We start from the raw sequence: 23,393 nt of genomic DNA, 5'->3' as shown, positions 1-23,393 counted from the left end.
TTTATTTTATATTTGATATTATTAAAACTATTTTTTTAAGAGAATAAATCATGAATTGAATGTATTTTTTGGCCTAAGCCAAAACAGCTTAATTTCATACTATAATGTAAAAAAAAAACAAAAAAAACATAATGAATATTTTTGTTTTGTTTTGTTTTATTTATCCTGTAAAATATCTAAACATCCGTTAAACATCCAAAACAACATTATGAAAGCTATTAAGGCATGTTTGAATGTCTTTTTCTTACCCATAAATAGTTAAAAAATGAAATTTAACAAACATAAAAAAAAAAAATCTTGGCCTGGGCAAAAATTTCACACTATTAAAAAAACTGTATTTTTTTTAATACTGTAAAAATATCTAAACTATATATACACTGAAATATATTGAGATGTGTTTTCAGAGTTTGAATGAGTAAACAAACAAAGAAATAAATCTGTTCAAGTGCAATTTAAGAAATATATTTTTCTTTCCCAATTGGCAAATAGTTTTTCTAACTAACTAAATAAAAAAAATGTAAGATTTTGTTGTTTTTGAGCCAGACACATCACTCTAAACACTATATCACATAACACATCTGAATGTATGTTCATGGTAGTGGATATTTAGTTTTTCTTCTGTTAAGAGCCTCAAAGAAAACTCTTAATATTATTAAAAGATTTGATTCGACTGCCCTGGCAAACTTTCAGTGATTAGTTTTCTCAGAAAAGCTCTTCGCATTGGCCTTGCAAACACAAATTTGTTTCCTGGCAGAGCCTGTGATTTTGTCAAGTGTTCAACTTCTTACACTCAGTTTGCCGCAGGATTTGTTAATATAGCTGGTGTTTGGCAGCAGCAATTAAAGCTTTAATCTGAGTGTATTTTCGAGCTATATTCATCCAAATTAAGCAGTATGACTGAACGACTAATTAGAATACAAATTCTAATTAACAAATTATGAAGCTTAAACCCACACAAGCATGTTTTAGTAACAAAGTGGGAATAAATCAGGACAAGGCATCCATACTGCTCTCTAGAAAACCGCATTAAATGCCTGAAACTACCCAGCGGGCGTCTATTTTCTGACATAAGAAGGTTTAACGTTAAAAAAAATTCATATTTTTTTCTTTTGCCGTTGGTATAAGCCAACTTATTTTCGATCCCGGTGCTAATTAGGAACAGAAGAGCAGGCTGTGGCTTTGAGAAGATTTTCTGAGCGCGTCATGGGAGAGGGAACGCCATCTATTAGAGTCTTTATATATCAAATATGCATTTCAGCGATTGGTTTTGCTCTGTGAAGAAATCCACAAGCACCCACAGCTCCCTCCAGCTGTACAGTAACTCGGGTTTAAAACTCTTATTTAAAACTGTCATTGCTCAGCGATGAGACCGGCTTTGAGCGTTTCACTGAGCAGATTAAATTAGACTTGTAAATGTGGGGTTGTGAAGATTTCAGAGCTCTGGATTATATTTATTTTAGAGAGAGACCCCGCTCGTGAAGGCTTATGCAAGTTAGTTGTCTTATGATTTATTTCGAGGGTCTGTTAAAGGAATAATTCACTCCAAAATTAAAAGTCTATCATTTACTCACCATCATGTCATTCCAACCCCTGTATGACTTACTTTCTTTGTTTAGCAGAAAGTCCTGGCTTGTTTTTCCTACAGTGAAAATGAATAAGAACAGATGTCAATATCCAAAAATAACAAAAAACTATAGGATTAACTTTGGATTAATTTTCACTCAGAAATCGCAAAGAAACACAGAAATGGCAAGTAACACATTGAATCAAACATGGCATTTTGAAGTAGAAAGACTGAAATAGTATTTTCTAGTAAAACGTACTCCAATAATCATTATTTACAACTTTGAAAAATCATTTTTACATTGCATAACAGTATTCATACACCTCATTCCAAGAAGTTATATCTTGTATGTAGAACTGATAAAAGTTTTGATTAAATTGGCTGAAAATCTGAAAATCCATATTTAAAGATTATGAGATTTGAATGCTAAAGCCTAAAGGACTTTTTTTTAAGCATTTGATGACTTAAATTTGTTCTGTTCCTCACACAAACCTATAGAATTTCTTCAGAAGATATTAAATAAAGCACACAAGTCATAAGGACTACTTTTGTTTTGGTGGTCCTTTTTAGAGCTCACCCCAGTGGAAGAATAAAATGGGGTAACACTTTATTTTAAGGTGTCCTTGTTGCACATGTGTACTTACTATTACAATAACAATAAATTATGCATAATTACTGTACATGCAAGTAACCCTAAGCCAAACCCTAAACCTAACCCTAACCCTAGTCATATAGTAAGTACATGTAGTTAATTAATATTACTCAGTACTTATATGTAGAATTACACTGTAACAAGAACACCTTAAAATAAAGTGTAACCTAAAATGGGTTTGGAGAGATGTGAAGGAGAGTAAATGATGACAGAATTTACTTCTTTTTTTTTTTTTTGAGTGAACTACACCTTCAACCTTTCATCCATCCTATACACATGTCATTAAATTTGCTGTCTTGTTGTTTTGAGTTTTAGTCTTTAAAATGACTAAATAAATAAATAAACAACACAGACCACATAAAAATACACATGATACATGCATTTTTTACCAGGGGTATAATGATTCACTCGTTTTCTTGATGCATCGATGACAAATCTTATACTTTAACATTTTAAAATGGTTATTTACAGACTAAGAAAACTCATGGAAATAAATAAAATCATTTCAAAATATGGATTATTGAACATTTTATTTTATGAACATTTTAATGGCACATCGCATTCTTTGTTATTTTGTGATATTTATGGCCAGTATGCACAGATTTAATGTGTTGCTTGCGATAAACAATCTTAAGTAGTTCATAAGTGTCATTTTCTTTTTCTTACCAAACACAAATTAGTAGAAAAATTTACATAATCCTATGAATGCTTTCAAAAAAAAACTACAACTTTTAAACTACTACTTCGAATCATATTGGGAATCAGATCAAACTGAATCATTCTGAATTAGCAAAATTTGCTCCTGATTCGAATCAAAAACCTATGAATCGTCAATCAAATCATTTTGCTGTCTACCCAAAGATTCACATCCTTAACTAAAGCTAAAAATGTTCGGTAATTAAACTAAACTAAACTAAAATAATTAGAATTTACACCTACAGAACTTGGAAAGTAAATTAGAAATGTTGCTTTGGCATTGAACTGAAATACGTTTAAGTACTAAAATGACTATAACTAAAATTGAAATAAAATTTAAAGCTATACAGAAATCTTAAATCAAAAACTAATAAAAATGACAAAAGTACATACCAAAACTACTAAAACCTAAACTGAAAATATAAAAATAAAAGCTAATTCAAAATATTACTATAATAGTATAAATAATACTGAATAACTGATAATAATACTGAAGTCTTTGTTTTGGCCCTGCGTGTCTCTAAAGCGTGACACCACAGAAATGTCTCTTCAAAACTCTCTGACTGGGGCTAAGTTTACACAACAACGATGTAGTCAAAAACGGAAAAGTTTTTCCCTTGCGTTTTTAAAAAGTTTCACGTATACACGACAACGTTTTCAAAACGATTTGCGTTTACACATATCCGCGAAAACGGCCAAAAACGCTGTATTACATATGCCAGGCCAGTAGTTGGCGCTGTCACCTTGTTAGTAAACAGTACCTGTTTCAGTGTGTATATGATGCGTCTCTGCTGTTGGTTGTAATATTGGTGAAGTAAATCCACACTTTTTAGCTTGTTATCAAACTCTTAAACAGCAACAACAGTATCATGTACTCCGCCATTGTTGTGTATGTTTGTTCACGCTTGCCTTTAAAATCGACACATACTGCGCATGTCTACATACCTAACACGTACTACACACGCGCATGACGTCACTGTTTTCAAAGATTCCCGTTTGGGTGTTTACACGGAAACGATAACGTGCCGTTTTCAAAAACTTCCACTTTGAAACCCGTTTTCAAAAATATGCGTTTTCAGTCCCCAAAATGCCGTTGTTGTGTAAACAAACAATCAAAACGCATAAAAAGTTTCCCGTTTTTGGCTGTAAATGTTGTCGTGTAAACGGCCCCTGAAAAACAGTTCAGAGAAATACCTCGTATCCCCCACCACAGTATCAAATCCCAGACCTGATGTATTCCTGACATGCCCAGGCAACTTCCAAGAATGATTAAAGATGACTATCGGAAGTCTTTGTTTGACTAATCCAGATTAATGGCATTGAAGGATTAATGCACTTGTGCTTGAACTCACGTGACCCGTCGGAGCTTCCAGCATTCAGTAGATCTTGCAAAAGGACTATAAACATCACAAAGGTTGCGTGAGGTAATGGAGGTCAGGGATTTATTCTGTAAGATCTCTCCCAGGGTAGCTGAGGTTTTAATCAGACTTGCCTAATCTACAGCAATCTTCTGATAAAAACACACCACAGGCCCAAAACCTGCCATTCATCTCCTCATATACAGCATTTTAATACGGCGTGATTCAAGAAAAAGTTTTCTTGTGCAGTTTTTTCAGTACAAAAGGCTAGATGATTACAATTTTTGAAGAAAATGGTGCTTGTTCATGAAAAATCTGCACCAACCACAGAGAAAAAGCCTTTAAAATGTAATACATAATCTTGGAAAATTCAATATTTTCTCACGTTTTGATTTTGAAACGTGCAGTGCTCATGTTTATTCAACGAAGTCAAACGCCACAAATAAATCAATGTATGGGAAACACTGGTAATGTTTATCGAAATATCGGAAATGTGTTTAAAAATTATATCACCGTTATTGAAAAACATTATATCGCGATACATAGCCTATTGATATTGAATTATTATCCAGCCCTAGGAGGAGCTTGTTCATCTAATCACAACATAGGGATATTAGTGTCTCCTTACCATACTTTCATAATAATTCCATCATTTGTCCAACAACTTAACAAATTTATGAACTTCTTTTAATTAAAGAGTTCACAGGGAGATCTTTGTCTCCCTTTACACCTGGTAATCCATATCCTGATAATATCTGGAATGATTTGATTACACTTATACACACACAAAATGAAAACTGCACATATTACTTTAAAGGTTGTCAACATAAAATATTTCCATTTACAGAATTTTAAAGACATTGACATATGATTCAAAATGCTTTCCATCATTTAGACAGATAGTCAAGTTCTAGTGATATAAATGTCACATTAAAAATATGAGTCTATGAGTATATATAAAAATATGAGTTTAAAAGACTTGGGTAAAAATACAAAAAATGCAGTAAAAATATTTTAATGTTTAATATAAACAAATGACACATTAAAAATATGAATTGTTATACTATTTTACTACCAGTTTTAAAAATTATGAAAAACATTATGAAAAAAAATGCACAATGTTAAAAATAAAAAAAATGCCACATTAAAAGTACGAATAGTTATACTATTTTACTGACAGTTTAAAAGATTTTGGGAAAAATACAAAAAAAAGCATTACAATTTTTTTAATTTTAAATAAATTAGGAAATTAAGGAAATTAATACTTTTAGTCACAAAAGATGCAGCAAATTAATCTAAAGTGGCAGTAAAGACTTTTATATTGTTACACACACACATACACATACACACATATATATATATATATATATATATATATATTATATATTTCATAAATATATATATATATATATATATATATATATATATATACACACTTCATTAAATCATATCATACACCTAATTAAATCAAAAGTAAATAAGTACAAAATTGGCATTTTCCAAATCCTGTAAGACTGCTAATGGATTTCTAATTAGATCTAAGAAATGTAGAACCAATTAAAAGGGAACCTTTAATAAAACCCTTAATTCTAAACAAATTCGATTTTCAGTTTATCTTCTAGGAGCTTATTTGCTGTTTACATGGTTATTATTTGATCCTTTTAGGATTGGTACCAAATTGTAATAATATATAATAAAATATGGTTCTAGATTTGACAATCAAGTCTAATTAACCTAAATAAGACTAAAATAAAGTATGCCTTTTTTTAAAACAATCAAAAAGCATACATACATGTATAATACGTGCATCATTGTACAGTCCTCATGCACAGAAATCTGTGTTTTCTCCAAACAAACAGTATTAGCCTGTGTGGAGAGCCTGATGTGAGGTGTCAGGTGGAGAAGTTAAATTGGCAGCCGCTTCAGCAGCACACAGCTGTTTACTCACAATCAGACCTCAGTCTGTCATCAACATCTAGTTACACAAGCAAACAGAGGATTCGGACCATAGCAACCTCTATCGTTTTTATGTTTGATAACACTGGTAACACTGTATTTAAAGTAGAGTTGAGTGTGCTTTTAAAATTGCCGCTTAATTTCCAGTTTGTTTTACATATACATACATCACACACACACACACTCACACACACACACGTTTGTTTCTGTGAATTGTGGGGACTTTCCATACTTTTTCTATTCTATCTGTTTTCTTTCTATTTATTATATAATTAAAAAAAAACCTTGCTATGTGTACTACATTAAGCTAACTGAGACTTGTCATAGCACTTGCATATCATTGCTCTTTTGTTGATTTTGCTTGCTTCCATTGTCCTCATTTGTAAATCGCTTTGGATAAAAGCGTCTGCTAAATGACTAAATGTAAATGTAAATATATGGAATAATTCAAACATCACTACAGTCATGAATACATTCTTCTATCTACAGTATATACATGCACCTCTCTGTCGATCCCGTTCAGTCACCGTTAACTAATTAGACGTCTGCTTAAACTGAGAGCCGCTGTCTGAGAGATGCATTTCATGAGATGTGCTCTGTGCTGAATTAGCATTTCTGTGCCTGAGGTCTGAATTGGGAATGTGGCTACCTTTACTATTTTGTTGCCATTAAAAATGAAAGCGACACCAAAGAAAAGGAACGAGATGAAACGGAAATGAGATTAAGAGCAGAGCAGAGCAAATGTTCATATGCTCATGCTTTCTCTCATATTCACTCCTTCCATCTTGCGGTTGTTTGCCTTTGTCTGCTGTGCTTTAAATGTCATCTTGCATGTGTGTGTGTGTGTGTGTGTGTGTGTGTGTGTGTGTGTGGATCTTATTCTAGTCATTCTGAGCAGCTGTGGTGTATTTACAATCTTGTCCTCAGGTTTTCATCTTCAAAATCACTTAAAACTGCAGAACAATGGCATTGCACTTAATGTTTCCTTAGCAGAGAGTTTGATTGCTCTTTCATAGCTTGTCTAATGCACACTAATGTTTCTTTAAGTATCAACATTGTCTAAAACACCTTATGAGAAAAACAGACACCAATGAGTCAATGGTTAACATCTAGTAGAGTATAGAGCTATAAAATGAATGTTGCAGCTCAGATTACCTACCCCTGGGTGAATTTATTGAGAAATTCATATTCTTCGTATTTGAGTTCATATTGAGATCTGTGACTTTTGATTGCCGATTTTAAAATATTTAGGCCTAAATTGAATATCTATGTATTTGAATTGCATATAAAATCCTGTCCGTTATGCAACATAACCTAATGAACATTTAACGTGATGCATATTGGTCAGTCATACATAAAACGTGTGAGATTTCTGCACCCAAAAAATCATGGATTACTTTATTATTTGTACCTATCTTAATGTATTTACATAATCATGTTTTTAAAATGCATTGATACAAATTGCTTGGAATCAGCATAAATCTGTTTGTGAAAACAACTAAATTTATTCAGTTATAATCAATCATGTATAAGATTGAAAAATTTGATTTATTGATGATAAATATATAAAGCTGGTTATTGTGTGTTTAAAGCATTCAGTTTGTTAGTACTATTATAGAAATCTTAACTGTTTCATTTATGTATAACTGACAAATATGCACCACATTCAGTTTATGTGCAATGCAAATTATTAATTGTATGACATTCAAATACATATATCTAAAATTTAGGACAAAATGTTTTCTTTTCCATGGGTCTACCTAAAAATATCTGGAGTGTTTTACTCGTAGAAAGCTCTTTTAGAGATCAGAGCAGTAAGAAAATCAAACACCACTGTTAAACCAACTTTAGTATTAAAATTCACAACATGAATAATAAGAGAAGTGTGATGTTACTTTACTTTTTTACTTTACTTTAATCAAACACACCATTTTCACCTGCTGGACCAGAAAACAGGTAACAAAACAATCCCACAGATGCTAATTAAAAAAATATATACATAAAAATAAGCAGAGTTAGAAAGAAATTAAATAAAAATTAAAAGATGTTATAAAAATTAATGTTATATCTGGGCTCACACGAGCATCCACTCCGCTACCTGCAAAATTATTATTATTTTTTTAATTATATAAATATATATCAGTTATAGCAGCAGAGTTCAAATGCAGAATGACAAAAACATAAACAAAAAATATAATCCATAAAAATTAAACGCATTATATCAGCACAGTGCATTTTTTCTCCTGTGCTCATGTAAGCATCCACTCCACTGCCTGCAAAATGTCAATTAAAAATATCCATAAAAATGGTATAAATACAGTGGGTACGGAAAGTATTCAGACCCCCTTCAATTTTTCAAATGGCTGCAATATAACAAAGAGTGAAAAATTTAAGGGGGTCTGAATACTTTCCGTACCCACTGTATATATCATATAATATATATACATATAAATCCATAAAAATGACATATACAGTATATATTATATTTTTCTCCTGTGCTGACATGACCATCCATCCTGCTGAATGCAAAATCAAAAATCAAACGTGAAGTGCCAAAAAAGTCTTTGGTGTGGAATTAAAGGGGTCATATGATGCGATTTCAATTTTTAACCAAATATTCAGATGTGTGCAGCGCATTTTGCGGAGGATGAGGACTGTTTCCTGTGAGAGTAGCCTACAATGCCATTGTAGTGCCATTGCCATTGGCAGTGCCATTGTGTGCTCGCGGCGCTTTTATTCCACCCACCTCAGTGAAGAGACCTGCCACTGTCAATCATTCTCTTGTAGCCGCGCTGGCACAAACACACCTCGACCTCTGATAAACAGCGTGTCATAGCAGACTAGTGCTGCACCGTGTGTTAATGGTGGAGGACGTGAGGGGCTTGCAGTTCTGCGGTGGGCCTGTCTAGTCGCTTGTTCACTGTGGAGTGATAAGAAGAAATAACCGGCTATCTGAAACCTGCTTTGGGAGGTTCAGGTGTTCAAGAAATTGTCTTTGCATGTCTGAATGTGTTTTTACACCAGCTCTGCCTCGCACCTTTTTTTCTTGGCATAATACATTTTCTACATGGCTCATCTTATTTCTGCATTTTTATATCTAGTTAAACTGAATGTTTTTTTTCCCTATAAAAATATCCTATAGCATACATAGCCGGCTGAACGTACTGTATCAGTGCACTGGATCAGTGCATTCTCTTAAAGTGACAGCACATTCTTAATATTAATCAAACAGCAACAATTTTTTTATTGGTCTTATGAAGTATTCTAATTTGTTGAGATAGTGAATTGGTGGGTTTTTGTTAAATGTGAGCCAAAATCATCACAATTAAAAGAACCAAAGATTTAAACTACTTCAGTCTGTGTGCATTGAATTTATTTAATACACGAGTTTCACAATTTGAGTTGAAGTACTGAAATAAATGAACTTTTCCACGACATTCTAATTTATTGAGATGCACCTGTATATATATATATATTAGTGCTGGGCAATGATTAATCGCAATTAATCGTATCCAAAATAAAAAAATGTGTTTATATAATATATGTGTGTATTATATAAACAAAGCCTTTCAGCAAAACCTTTAATCAAAGTTTCATCAAAGACAAGAACGGGTATTGTTTTGGTTTAGGACAACTTTGATAAAACGTTTTTGATCCACTTTGATCCAATTGAATATATACTGTATATGAACCTTTTCAAGCCTTTTCAAACCGAATATTAAGATGTAGTTCTTGTCTGTTGCATATCTATATTTAAATGGCCTGTTTTCCCGTTTGTGTTGTGTCAGGTCTCAGTATCCGAGGCAGTCAGGATGAAGATCCTTCGGATCCTCAGCTCATGCGTCTGGATAACATGCTGCTGGCAGAGGGTGTGTCCGGACCGGAGAAAGGGGGCGGGGCAGCAGCGGTTGCTGCGGCAACAGCAGCAGTGGGAGTGGGAGCTGATAACTCCATTGAGCACTCGGACTACAGAGCCAAACTCAGCCAGATCAGACAGATCTACCACACCGAGCTGGAGAAATACGAGCAGGTCTGTACACCTGTGAACAACCCGCAATCCATCAGGAATATACGGCTGTATCAGAAAAATGAGTATCGCTAAAATCAATCAGACATCTTGGCACTGCTGCTTTGAAAAGTAGCTTGTTACTGGAAAAATTACACTACACATCTGAAGTACCTGGGAAAAACATAACTAAGATAGTTACTTATTTCATGTATTGAAAACATACATAATGAGTAGTGTTATTTTAGTATTATTTATATATAATTATAGGTTATAATTTTTATTTTGAATTAGCTTTTAATTTAAATTTTCAATTTAGATTACTTTTTATGTCCTCTTGTCTTTTTTTCTTTTTTGGTGCTTTTTTAATATTACTATGTAGGTTTATTTTTTTATTATTATTTCTTTTTTTTAACAGATAGTAATTTTGGTGCGACATTTCTCATTTTCATTTAGTTAAAGTTTTTCATCTAATATTTATATTTTATTTTATTTCAACTTTATTTCAAATAACAAAAATGTTTTAAAAGCTTTAGTTTTAGTTTATTTTTAGTAATTTTGCTACTTATCACTTTTTTAGTCATTTTTCACTAAGTTAGTAAATTATTTCATGTACTGAAAACACATAAATACACATATTGAGTACTGTAATTTTAGCATTATTTAAATTCTATTATAATTTTTATTTCACTTTGAATTAGCATTTATTTTTATATTTTCAGTTTAGTTAGATTTTTAGTAATTTTGTTATGTGAATTTGTTTTCTCTTTTTTAACATTATATTTAGGTTTAATAATAATAATAATTTGTATTTATATAGTAACTTTAAAGAACTTTACAAGGTCGCTTTACAAGAAATAGAAAACTATCATACAGCAAGACAATTAATTCAAAACAATACATAACATTTAATTTATTTATTCATTTATTTTATTTCCAGATAATAATTTTAGTGATTCAACTTAAACATTTCAGTTAGTTGGCAATGCAGCATTTCTAATTTTCATGCAAAGTTTTCATTGAATATTTCTATTTTAATTTATTTCAGCTTAATTTCAGTAACCAAAAATGTTTTAGTACTGTTAGTTTAAGTTAATGACTTTTGCATGATCAGTTATGAGTAATTTGATTGGTTCACAGGCGTGTAATGAGTTCACTACCCATGTGATGAACCTGTTGAGGGAACAGTCTCGCACGCGGCCCATCTCACCCAAAGAGATCGAGCGCATGGTCAACATCATCCACCGCAAATTCAGCTCCATCCAGATGCAGCTCAAGCAGAGCACCTGCGAGGCCGTCATGATCCTCAGGTCCCGCTTCCTCGACGCCAGGTCAGAAACACATTCACAGTCATGCATTTGGCAGACTATGTTATCCAAAACATCTTGCATAATATGTATTGCCTGCATCTTGCCAGTATATATGTTTAGATTTTTTTTAGTATTACTTGTATAGTATTACATACTATTAATATTTTGAATGAGCTTTTGTTTTAACATTTGCAGTTTAGTTTACCATTTATTAATTTTGTTATATGCTTTTGTCAGTTTTTTTGCTGTTTTTAATGTTATAGGATTCATTTATTTTTATTTCAGTTTTAGTTTTTTTTAATAAAAACATTTAATGCATGCATTTTGAAAGTATATGTGCTTCCTTGAATAAGGTGCTTATATTTATATATTATTATAGTTTTTATTAATGTTCTTAATTAGCCTATTTTTTATATTTTCAATTTAGTTTTTTTTTTTATAATTTTGTTATGTGCTTTTGTCAGTTTTCACATTCTTATATTACTATTTAGGTTTAATTTTTTTTGCAATTTAATGTTTTGAAATTTATTTATTTATTTATTATTTTATCCCCCAAACCCCCCCCCCCTTAGTTTAATTTGTAGTAATTTAGTTGTATGCTTTTGTCGGTTGTCTCTTTTTTATATTACTATTTAGGATTATTTTGTTTCAGTTTTAGTTTTAGTTTTTTTTTTTTCTAAAATATCTTGCATAACATTTAATGCATGCATTTTGCCCGTAAATGTGTTTGCTTATGTGAATAAGGTGCAATCTATATAATACACCTCATATACATAGATTTTGCATAGATAATGCTTGGTTAAATTGGATTGCAAGTGGTTAGTGAATAAGCCCCATGTTTCTGCTCTAAAATACAAAGCTCAAAACTGTTTAGTGACTTCAAACATCATTTTGAGAGCTTAAATGATCCCCAGAGAGACTGTCCTACTAATAACACACTGCAACAATAGTAGCAAAACATGAGAGCGTACGAGTTTCTTGATTTGTGATTCGTAGAATAGGATTTGTGCACTTGCAGTGAAGGATTCGAGAAGGTGTAACTGTTGTGTTGTTTGTGGGAAAGAGAAAAAAATCTACAAGTTTGCAACTTCTGTGGCTCAGTTGTTTTGCACCAAAAATACCTTCATATGCAACTAGCTTTAGATAAAACAGCATTTTTTTTTTAATAAACACTAATCGTTATTGATGGTGAGTCCGTGTTTTTACACATGTAGGTGTTTTTGCGAGTGTGGGTTTGTTTCTGAGTGTATTGGATGTGCTGAGAGCGAGGCGTGTGTGAATGAGTGGGCGATGTGGTAATATTTTAAGGTCTTGTGAGTGTTTTTCTTAAACTGGCAGAAGGAAATTTGCCAATTAGTGCCGGTTGGCTTGCAAGGGCAGGAGTTACTTAAATCAAAGAGTAAATTATGCACAAATCTGCTCATCAGAAAGTTATTCAGCTGATGGAATGCAAATGAAGCAGACAGCGATTGGTGGGCTCAGTGATGACATCATAAAGAGAGAGTGAGAGATTGGCTGCTAAAGTCAGATTTAATCTAGTCTCATTGTTTTAAGCAAACAAGTGGCCTAAAAATAAGCTTTTATGCCACATCAGGGACTGTTTATTGGATACAACCTAATAGTTGTCTGACCTATAATATATAGATGCAATAATGTATACTTTATGTGTTGTGGTATAGTTATTGCATCTACCAGCAGGGGATTGTTGGATCATGCTGATCAGATAAACCTTTGAAAACAATCTGCTGCAAAAACAATTTTCTTACTTGACAATTTTGTTTGTTTTCTAGTACAGATATCTAAACGTTTAACCTTTATGTTGTGTTTCAGTCATTTTGAGCCAGAAAGGATTTTCTTTTTCCTGAAAATACTAGTTCATTTTATCAATCTTTTTGGTGTGGTTTTTTTTCTGGGCTAATTATTCATATTTTAAATTAGCATTCATTTTAGTATTTTCTGTTTTGTTTTATTTAGTAATTTTGTTATTTGATTTTGTTTTTTTATATTACTATTTATGTTTTAAGTTTTTATTTTGGTTTTAGTTTTTTTTTAAGATTTTAATAAAAAAAAACATCTTGCATAACATTTAATGCTTGCATTTTGCTAGTATATGTTTCATTATGTGAATACGGTGGAATCTTTAATACACCTCATTTAAATAGAAAAGGTGTTCAGTATTATTTATATACTATTGTAGTTTTTATTCATATTTTAATGCATGCATTTTTATCTTATGTCTTTGTTACACCTGTGGTGTTCTCGGTAAGAAATGACTAGCCTACAAAAATGCTTATAAATCTCTCATTATGCTATATTTTTACCAAATATTGGATTCAATATTTTTTTGTCAACTCGTCTCTTTCAGTTAGCACATGCAGGTTTTGTATTTGTTTTTGGATCTGATTGACCGTAGCCTTCATCGGTCTAAGCTTATGCTACTCAGTTTCTGAGTGAACATTGCCAAAATTATTCGCAAATAATGTTTTTTTTCCCTCAAAAGCTGAGGCCTGTGATAAAATTAAGTAAAGGATTTTCAGAAAAATAAATCAAAATTAAGTGAGTCTATGCATAAAACAGGAAAATTATCTGCCAGTGGGGTCAGAAAAATAAACTTAATTCAAAGGGAAAACAAGAATATTTTTCTGACCCCGTTGGCAGATATATTTTTTTCTCGTTTTAAACATAAACACACTTAATTTTGATCTTTTTTTTTAGAAACCTAGACTCAATACCTTTTGTCATTTTGCTCATCAAGTACTTGTATATTGATTTAAGATGTTTAGATATTTGTATTGGAAAATCAGACAAAAATACAGAGGAAGAAAGAAATAAATTTTTTACAGTGATGTTGCTTGTGAAAATACACACTTCACCTATAATAACCTTTAATAGTATATCAAGATATTGAAATGGTTGAGGATCTATCAGTCCTCATGATTCCTCTTTCTCCAGGAGGAAAAGGCGCAACTTCAGCAAGCAGGCGACAGAGATTCTGAACGAGTATTTCTACTCTCACCTCAGTAACCCGTATCCCAGCGAGGAGGCCAAAGAGGAGCTGGCCAAGAAGTGTGCCATCACTGTGTCACAGGTCAGTCCAGATCTCGGACGATACTGCGCACAGGAGCCTTCAGCTGTCAAACAAGGAGACTTTATTCACAATCTGAGCAAAATAATAAATTTGTTAAAGGTGGTCTGTGACACTGTGAAGGTGCAGAGAATTTGGCTCAGTAACAGTAACATCTCAACATGAGTGTGTGTGAAGTGATTTAAAACGCAACAGTGAGCGCCCAGTTTTTTGCCGCATGGATCCTGGAAGTATTTTTCCCATTGATTTTCTTTCAGAAAGTTTCTCAATAAAGCTCAAATCGAGTTTAGTAGAAGGCTCACAACATCACAAGATTTGTTTTGCAAAACCATGTGTGAAAATCGAATGACAAAAGGTCTGGTTTTGTGTAAAAATGTGCAAAAATTTACTTTTGCGGGAATTAAAGAGTTAATCTTTAGAATTAAAGACTACCACCATAAAGAATTGCAAACAACTGAATCAATTCAGTTGGTTGTTAAAGGGGTCATATGATGCGATTTAAATTTTTCCTTTCTCTTTGGAGTGTTACAAGCTCTTGGTGCATAAAGAAGATCTGTAAAGTTGCAAAGACTAAAGTCTCAAATCCAAAGAGATATTCTTTATAAAAGTTCAGCTTTTCAGACCGATGAGCTTTGTAAAAATCGACGCGTTTCAGAAAGGCGGGGCATAGAGGAGAAACAATAATGTACAGTATGTGGAAAATAATGTGTTTTTTTAACCTTAAACTGTATAAACACATTGCATTACACCAAATACACAACATAATGTTCTTTTTAGCAGCATCATATGACCCCTTTAACAGAACTACAGTCTTTCATGCTCCAATGCTACAATTTTCCATATTAACTAACATTAAGTAGGTACCTAGTTAGTCTAATTTTTTTGATAAAATCCACCCCTAATTGACACATAAAATGAACTGTACATTAGTTGCATGAGACTGGTAGACAGTTTTATTTTAACATTATTTATATACTATTATAGTATTTTCTTAGTGTTTTGAATGAGCTTTTTTTTAGTTTAATGTTTAGTTATTTATGTGGTTTTGTCATTTTTCTTTTTTTCTTTTTCATTTAAATATTTTTTTTTAGTTTTCAGTTTGAATTAGTTTTTAGTTTGATATTTTCAGTTTTCATTTTAATTTTAGTTAAAGTTTTAGTTCTTTGATATGTGTTTGTCATTTTACAATTTTTTTAATTCTAAAAATGTTTCATTTATTTTTACATAAATTTTGGTTTAAAGTAGTTTTTATTATAATTATTTATTATTATTTTCTTTTATACTTTTAATTTAGGCTTTTTAAGTAATTTTGTTATTGACTTTTGTCTTTTTTATTAGTTTGTTTAAAAACAATATATTCTATTTTTATTTCAGTAATTTTAGTACTTCAACTTAAACATATTTCATTTTCACTTAGTTTAACTTATTTATGCATAACATTTCATTTATATATATATATAATTTTTTTTTCCCCAATGCAGAATCAATAACAACCTCAGAGATCATGGAAGCTCATGAAAAGTCCAAAAAAACAAACAAAAAAAACAATCACTCTGAAGGGCATTTTTACTTCCAGAATGGACTGTTGCGCTCGACTGAGATGGACACACATTATGAGTAATCAGCCTGTTTTATGTTTGTGTAACGGGTGGGTGTGTACAGGAAGTCATTACTGTAAAAAAGCCCCTTCTTTTTGTGCCCTCAGGGGAAGGGAAGCACCATCACTGTGTCACAGGTATGTCACTAAAGCATTCGTCCGTCCGCTGTGTTGTCTGTCGATGTTGGTTGCAGTGGCAGCCGTGTCTCTGTGTGCTGAACAACAATCGATGCACCATATAGTCATTTATCCAGCAGCTGGAATTATTCTTTATGGCCATAAGACACACACACACACACAGACACACACACACACACACACACACACACACACACACTCAGCCAACCATGCATACATTTCCTCACCGCTGCTGAGAGTTACATGCTTTCCTGCACTTGGATGGTGTCTTCCGGCTGTCTTTTATTGGATCCTGAGATTATGACATCAGTTTTTATAGCGCTTCTTGAACTATTCCGCCTCCCATTGGCAGTTTAAGGCCTGTTTGGAGATATTTTATTGGAGGAGTCATTGCTCGGGGTGGATGTAATTTTAATATGTCTGGGTTTGTAGCAACGTTAATGTTCTTTTGCAAAAGGTTGGTCCATTTACAATGTCTTACAAATGTGTGAGAGTAACAGTCGCTGTGAACCATAAAAATGCATGCTTTTTTCCAAGAAGCCGTGAACATTTGGCTTGCAGCACATATTTCATTGGACTTTATGAATTATATAAAAGGTTTTTTTTTTTCCCAATATGAGGGGGTGTGATGAAACAATGTCAAAATTCAAAAATGGTAACTGTCCAACTCCTAAAAGATTTTGAGGTAAAAAACCAGATATAATATTTTATGATGCATATTATAATATTTCTATAATATCTCCTCATGAGATTCATCCACATTTACTTTCTCTCTTTCGTTTTCATTAGGGAAGGGGAAATGTAGTTAATTTTAAATAAAATAATGCCACAATACAAAAATGGTAAAGGTCCAACTCGTTAAAGAGGTATCTTTCTCTTCATGCAAAATGTAATTTCTTTTTTTTGGGGGTAAAAATATTTGTATTTTTATAACATTTTATAATGTATATTATAATATTTTTTATAATATTTTCTCATGAGATTCAACCACATTTGCCTCACCCTCTTACTTTTTCATTATGGGGGAAAATGTGATTAATTACAATTAAAATTCTCTTTATGCAAATATATGATTTATTTATTTAGGTTTTTAGGTGAAAAAATGGTATAATATTTTAAAATGTACATTATAATATTTTTATAATATTTCCTAATGAAATTCATCCACATTAGCCTCTGTCTATTTCTTTTTCATTGTGGGGGGAAAATTTGATTAATTTAAATAAAAGAATGTTGCAATACAAAAGTATTATTGGTCCTTCGAGAGGCTTAATTTTCTTTATAAAAAAATTATTTAGATTTTTGGGTAAAAATATATCATTCATAATAATAATTTATGAAGTATAATATCATATTTTTATAATATTTCCCTCATTTGCCTCTCTCTCTCAGGTTTCGAACTGGTTTGGTAATAAACGTATTCGCTATAAGAAGAACATCGGTAAATTCCAGGAAGAGGCGAATCTGTACGCAGCGAAGACGGCAGTGACGGCGACTCAGGCCGTGGCGGCCGCTGTACAGAACAGCCAGACCAACTCGCCCGCAACGCCCAGCTCTGGTACACACACTATGGATGAGACCACCGGGGCTAGTTGTCACAAAGGCTGTCTCAACAACTATGATGTTTTGAGTCCAATAGTCCAATCATTTTCTTCAGCACTGGTTTCAAATATCAACATTTGTCGCCCAAAACAGTTATTATTCTTAAATTAATAGCCAGTCATCATCAGGGAAATGATCTAAGTAACCCGTTGTGACAACATGTCCTGCTATAGGGGACATATAGGGGTGTTAAATTAACTGTATCATGTTTACTAGTGGAAATGTAGACAAAAGAATAGAAAGTGCGACAACTAGCCCTGGTCTCTTTTATTGCAGAGCTGAGCTAGTGTGATTATTTGGTCATGAACATGCATTTTTGAAAGAAGTCATTAAAGAGTTTAAAAGAGTTCAGTACTGTGATTTTCTCTACAGGCTTTCAGATGAAAGATGAAGACTTTCAGTTGGATGTGGCAGAAGATAAAAATAATCTGTTAAACAACATGTTCACTGGTATGTTATGGTGTTTAGTGTTTTAGTGTCATTTGAGATACTATTATAGTTTTATTCATATTTTTTATTATTTTTTATTTTTCTGTTTTCTATTTTCATTTTAATTGAGTAATTTTGTTGTGTTTTTGTCATTTTTAATTCATTTTCTTTTTTAAATATGTCTATAAAATTTTATTTTATTTTATTTGTAGGTGGTTATTATTAGTGTGGTTTTAGTTTTCATGAACTATAATAGCCCTGGACTTGTACACTTCCTGTGATGATTTGTTAGATTTACAGTGAACTTCCTCTGTCTGTGTGCTGTTCTTCCCATTCTCCCTCACTGTTCAGCTTTGTGTGTTTATGTATGTGCATATACAGTGGCCCAAAAGAACATTTGGATAATTATTTTAACAGGCATGTCACATTTACAATGTCTGAATTCCTTGACATCACAGATAAAAATATCAAAGCAAGTGGCATCTGCAAACAAATAATGCAGCTTTTCTCAGACCTAACGTCACTGATCATCTTCACAGACTCACTGTTTCTGTTTCTGTTTCTCTCCGTGTCTCTTCAGGTTCTTCAGGTTCGTATAGTTTGCCGGGTTCAGGAGACATGTTTATGAGCATGTCTGGTCTGAACGGATCCTACCAGCCGGCCCAGGTCCCCAACACAGGACAGACACAGGTATCACACACCCCAGCCGAGACACAATATATATAATAGATATACAAAATATATAAACAATCACAATAGATAAAATAATTATATTTTTTGAAAGACGTCTCTTCTGCTCACCAAGGCTGCATTTGTTTGATCCAAAATACAGTAAAAACAGTATATATTCTTACAATCTGAAATAAATGTTTTCTATTGTAATATATTGTAAAATGTGTTTTATTCCTGTGTTCAAAGCTGAATTTTCAGCATCAGTCTTCAGTGTCACATGATCCTTCAGAAATCATTCTAATATGCTGGTTTGCTGCTCAAAAAACATTTCTTATTAAATATGGTTTGAATGGTGTACAGTGGTTCATGACTCTCTTACGCTGAATCTCTTGTCTTTCTCTCTGCAGGGAGACTCCATACGTCACGCCATCGGTCAGTCGTTGGGTTACAGCGACGGTCTGCGGGGAAACTCGCTTTACAGCCCGCATGGCTTGAACGTGAGTTTGACAGGGAAAAAAATAATAATTTTAGCCAGAATCGCAGATGAGAATGCTTGGACTAAATTCTGATGTCAAACAGACTCAAATCCACACTAAAAGCTCCTGGTGCAAAAGTGCATTAGAGTCAGAATATTACTGATGCACATATGCAATACACACACACACACATGCCGTCTCATGTGGTGGGAAGGAATAATCTCTTCGCCGCAGGTCTCCTGGAGTCATTCAGACAGACGTTGTATGATCAAACCGTCGCTCCATGAGCCTACAAAGACGACAGCTGAGATTAAGTCTAGGAGAGGTGATGCGCTTCTGTGAAAAGGCAAAGATAAACGTATGGATTCATATTAATATTCACACATGCACACAGGGCTGTTTGCTGGGATAGAAAGCAAATGCATTCCATTTCTATTTTCCAAAATGCATCTAATAACACAACGACATGCACAGCTCTTGGCAGTATATATCTGCCTTCTTATTGAACCACGCTCTCTCTCTCTCTCTATGAAAGAATTTGCAGTCCATTTCTTTATCACTATAATAAAATATGAAACTGGAATTGCCTGCAGCTTTGTACAGATGTGAATAGCGTCTTCCCAGATGAGGTCTGATAAGACACGCTTTATAATGGAGTCGATCTGGAGTCACAGCGCTAAAGGTTCATTTATCCACTGAGGCAGCCATGTCGACTCTCTAATACTGAAAACAATCATATCACAAAGAGAAGTAAAGGGCAGTGCGAATAGCTTCAGATGTCATGGATACTTACTAACATTTAATCTTAACATTTACACAACCGTCACATAATGTTAGCCACACTTCAAAAACAATGATTTCTGAACCAGTTTCTTTGAATATGTGTTGTTTTCCAGTTAAAATATATCTAAAAATGAGATAAATGTACATAATACTGCATTCGTTTTTTAGACTTGTTTTCGAATTGTTAATTGGAGACTTGTTAATATGATTGTCTGGCAGTTTTGTATAAACAAGTAAAACAAGTGCAGTCCAATCCAGTGCAGAAAAAGTAATTACTAATAAAAAATAATTAAAATGTCTTAAAATAAGACCAAAATAATAGTTAAAAATCACTTTTTGCGGTGTATACTATTTAACTCCACATTTTCAATGTAAAAATCTAGCTAGTTGACTCTTTCAAGGGTATGTTAAATAATGTGAATTCATTCATGGTTAGCCAGATAATTATGACGAAAATCAAATAAAATTTACATTTTAAATGAGTAAGATTAGACGTCTTTTTGGCCTTGTAAAAACAAACCAAAAAAACGAAAACGTTTTGTAAAAACCAAAACGAAAAGCTTAGTCTTACCTGGTTTATAATGATTTCCCTGCCCAACCATTTATCAAGTGTCCAAAAAGCAGACCAGGATGGTTTAAGCTGGATTTTGTTTTAGCATGGCAAACAACAGTTTAGATAAAATGGATATAAACAGAGCAAAAAAAAAATCTGTCAGTCAGACAAAATAATAATTAAAAAATAAGACCAAAATACTAGTTAGGAATTTAACATTTGCAGTATATTCTGTTTGCAACCCACATTTTCAGAGTAGAAATCTAACTAATGTTCTAGTGGACTCTTTCCAACCAGGATATGTAAACTAATTAATAATAGTTGATTATGCTGCGTTGAGTTAGATAGAGTAAAAATAACAAATATGACCTGAATGTTTACACACAAGTAACCTGAAGAAAAATTAAATGGAATTAATATGTATCTAATTTATTTCCACAACTAAAAGAAGCCATTTTCACCCTGGAAAAACAAACAAATACAAAAACAATCAAACAAAAACAGCTTAATCCAGCATATGATGATTTGCTGGCTTTGCCTGGTTTAAGGGGGTTTCCCAGCTGACAAATGTCCAAAAAGCTTCTAAAACCATGTGAACAGACCAGCCTAACCAGACCAGACTGGTTTAAGCTGGATTTTGTTTCAGCAGTTTATATAAAAAGGATACAAACAGAGCGTCTTATCTGATCTTGCTCTCAAAAATCAATACCAGCTAATGTTTCCATTCTGACTCTAATTGAACGTCTCAAATGGTCTTTTCCGTGTCTCTTTCCAGGGTAACGGTGGCTGGCACGATGCTGTCACTCCATCTTCTGTGACGTCTCCTATAGAGGGAGCAAACAGCGTTCACTCGGATACCTCTAACTGAACTTTAACTAACCCACAGGACAACCTACAGCACCCAACAAAATCTCAGACGAGAACTCAGAGAGATGAGCGCGACAATGAAACAAACGCAAAACCGCTTACTTTGACCAAAACAGCACCACATTGCAAAAATCAACCGAGAGGATTGACGGTACCAGCTTTCTTTGCAAAACTGGTGATACCTCAATAAACATGTCCAACATGTACGATTGTTGAAACAAGGGATGCTTTTGTCATAATCTCTGTGAACATCTTGGAATAGGTTTTAAAATATATCATGATTTAAATTTACTTGTAACACTGTCTTATTGCACAGTACAGTATGTTCATTCTTAAAGCTGATTTTTCTCGTACAGTTCAACAACATTGATTTTTAAATTGTATTTTTAACAATTTAACTTGAGCATTAATGATATTCATCATAAATATCACTGGCATTTTGGTTTTACCAAGAATTTAACAAATGATTACATACGAAATCAACACTGCAGTCATGCATATTCAGATTCAGATGTGGATGTAGGGTTCCAGAAGTAAAATGCCATTGATAATGTCCATAAAGAAATTGATTTTTGGCAGTAATGTACAAACTGTTGAAGATGTGTACTGTATGAAGTGATTTTATATGCTTCTGTGGAGCCGAATAGTTTTTTTTTTTTTTTTCAGGTCAAGATTGGTTTAGAAATTCAATGTCTTTGGAGAAATTGCATGGAAAATTTACTTCTGAGACCTTTTGTTCATCTACTGCCGTGACAAATACTTACATAATTTATCAAATTATTTTATAACATCTCATACTTAGCATTGCTGTTAACAGGAAGATAATGCAAACCAATTTTTTATTTGATAACGCCATATAAGCGACTAGACATAATCAGCACACATACTGTTTCTGTACATAAAAAAGCATTTTTGAATGTTATTCTTTTCTTACTCAATACATTTGAATTCTTCATTCATGCTCTGGATGACAGACTACACTGATCACTTTGCTTTAATTTTATATTCATCAGTTCACTTGGGTAGTTTATAATTTGCAATGCCGTTTTGAGAGGTTGTAATATTTAAAAAGTGTTCTAATGTATTAACAGAATTTACACTGAGCAACTCTATGAAGAATAATTCATGTAATGTTATTAGTTTTTGATAAAGGAAATACTTGTGTTTCTGGCCCCCAAAAAAAGTGTTTCAATAAACATTTCGAATTGAAATTCTTACCGGCTCATGCACAAAATCTAATTGGATGCTAATTTTTAGCGTTTTTCCCATTCTTATTTAATGGGTAAGTTGCACATACAATACACTGACTGTCACAGAGGTTTTCTATCTTGTTAAAGCATTACAAATGCCATTGTCTTTGTTCGATGTTCATATGTATTTGTGTTCATGTGTATCGCCCTGTGAGCAATTACTTTCAGACTCAATCTTAAGGCAAGACACTAACAGGCAAAACCATCTTTTTTTTTTTTTAGGCTACTTTGCTTCAATAACTTTACCATTAAAACTTCAATGTGTTTATTAGACTATTGGAAAGAAACATCCAAAATACACATTTAAGTATTTATTTTATTACACTTTATCTACTTTAGTCTGTATATTCCAATTACAATACATACCTTTAAAGGCCGTTTTCTCTAAATGAGTTTTTT

General features: G+C 32.7%; 1 protein-coding gene across 2 annotated transcripts in view; it reads left to right on the top strand.

Moving 5' to 3' along the window:
- LOC107668307 (pre-B-cell leukemia transcription factor 3-like) overlaps positions 1-22,099 on the top strand; it is a 40,736-nt gene extending 18,637 nt beyond the window's left edge. Inside the window, exons 3-11 of one of the 2 annotated variants that reach the window (XM_016460180.1) lie at positions 10,015-10,256; positions 11,373-11,563; positions 14,495-14,630; positions 16,333-16,362; positions 17,755-17,920; positions 18,337-18,414; positions 18,974-19,083; positions 19,473-19,562; positions 21,653-22,099. In XM_016460180.1, the coding sequence (XP_016315666.1) occupies positions 10,015-10,256; positions 11,373-11,563; positions 14,495-14,630; positions 16,333-16,362; positions 17,755-17,920; positions 18,337-18,414; positions 18,974-19,083; positions 19,473-19,562; positions 21,653-21,745 (1,136 nt within the window). In that variant the 3' untranslated portion in view covers positions 21,746-22,099. The remainder of the gene's footprint in view (positions 1-10,014; positions 10,257-11,372; positions 11,564-14,494; positions 14,631-16,332; positions 16,363-17,754; positions 17,921-18,336; positions 18,415-18,973; positions 19,084-19,472; positions 19,563-21,652) is intronic. The other variant, XM_016460252.1, reaches the window with a different exon arrangement.
- The last annotated feature ends 1,294 nt before the right edge of the window (positions 22,100-23,393 follow it).

This window comes from Sinocyclocheilus anshuiensis, unplaced genomic scaffold (genome assembly GCF_001515605.1).
Source record: "Sinocyclocheilus anshuiensis isolate Anshui unplaced genomic scaffold, SAMN03320099.WGS_v1.1 scaffold245, whole genome shotgun sequence".
Taxonomy (NCBI): domain Eukaryota; kingdom Metazoa; phylum Chordata; class Actinopteri; order Cypriniformes; family Cyprinidae; genus Sinocyclocheilus; species Sinocyclocheilus anshuiensis.
Note: the sequence above shows the minus strand (reverse complement) of the source record. Positions and strands in the feature narration are given on the sequence as shown.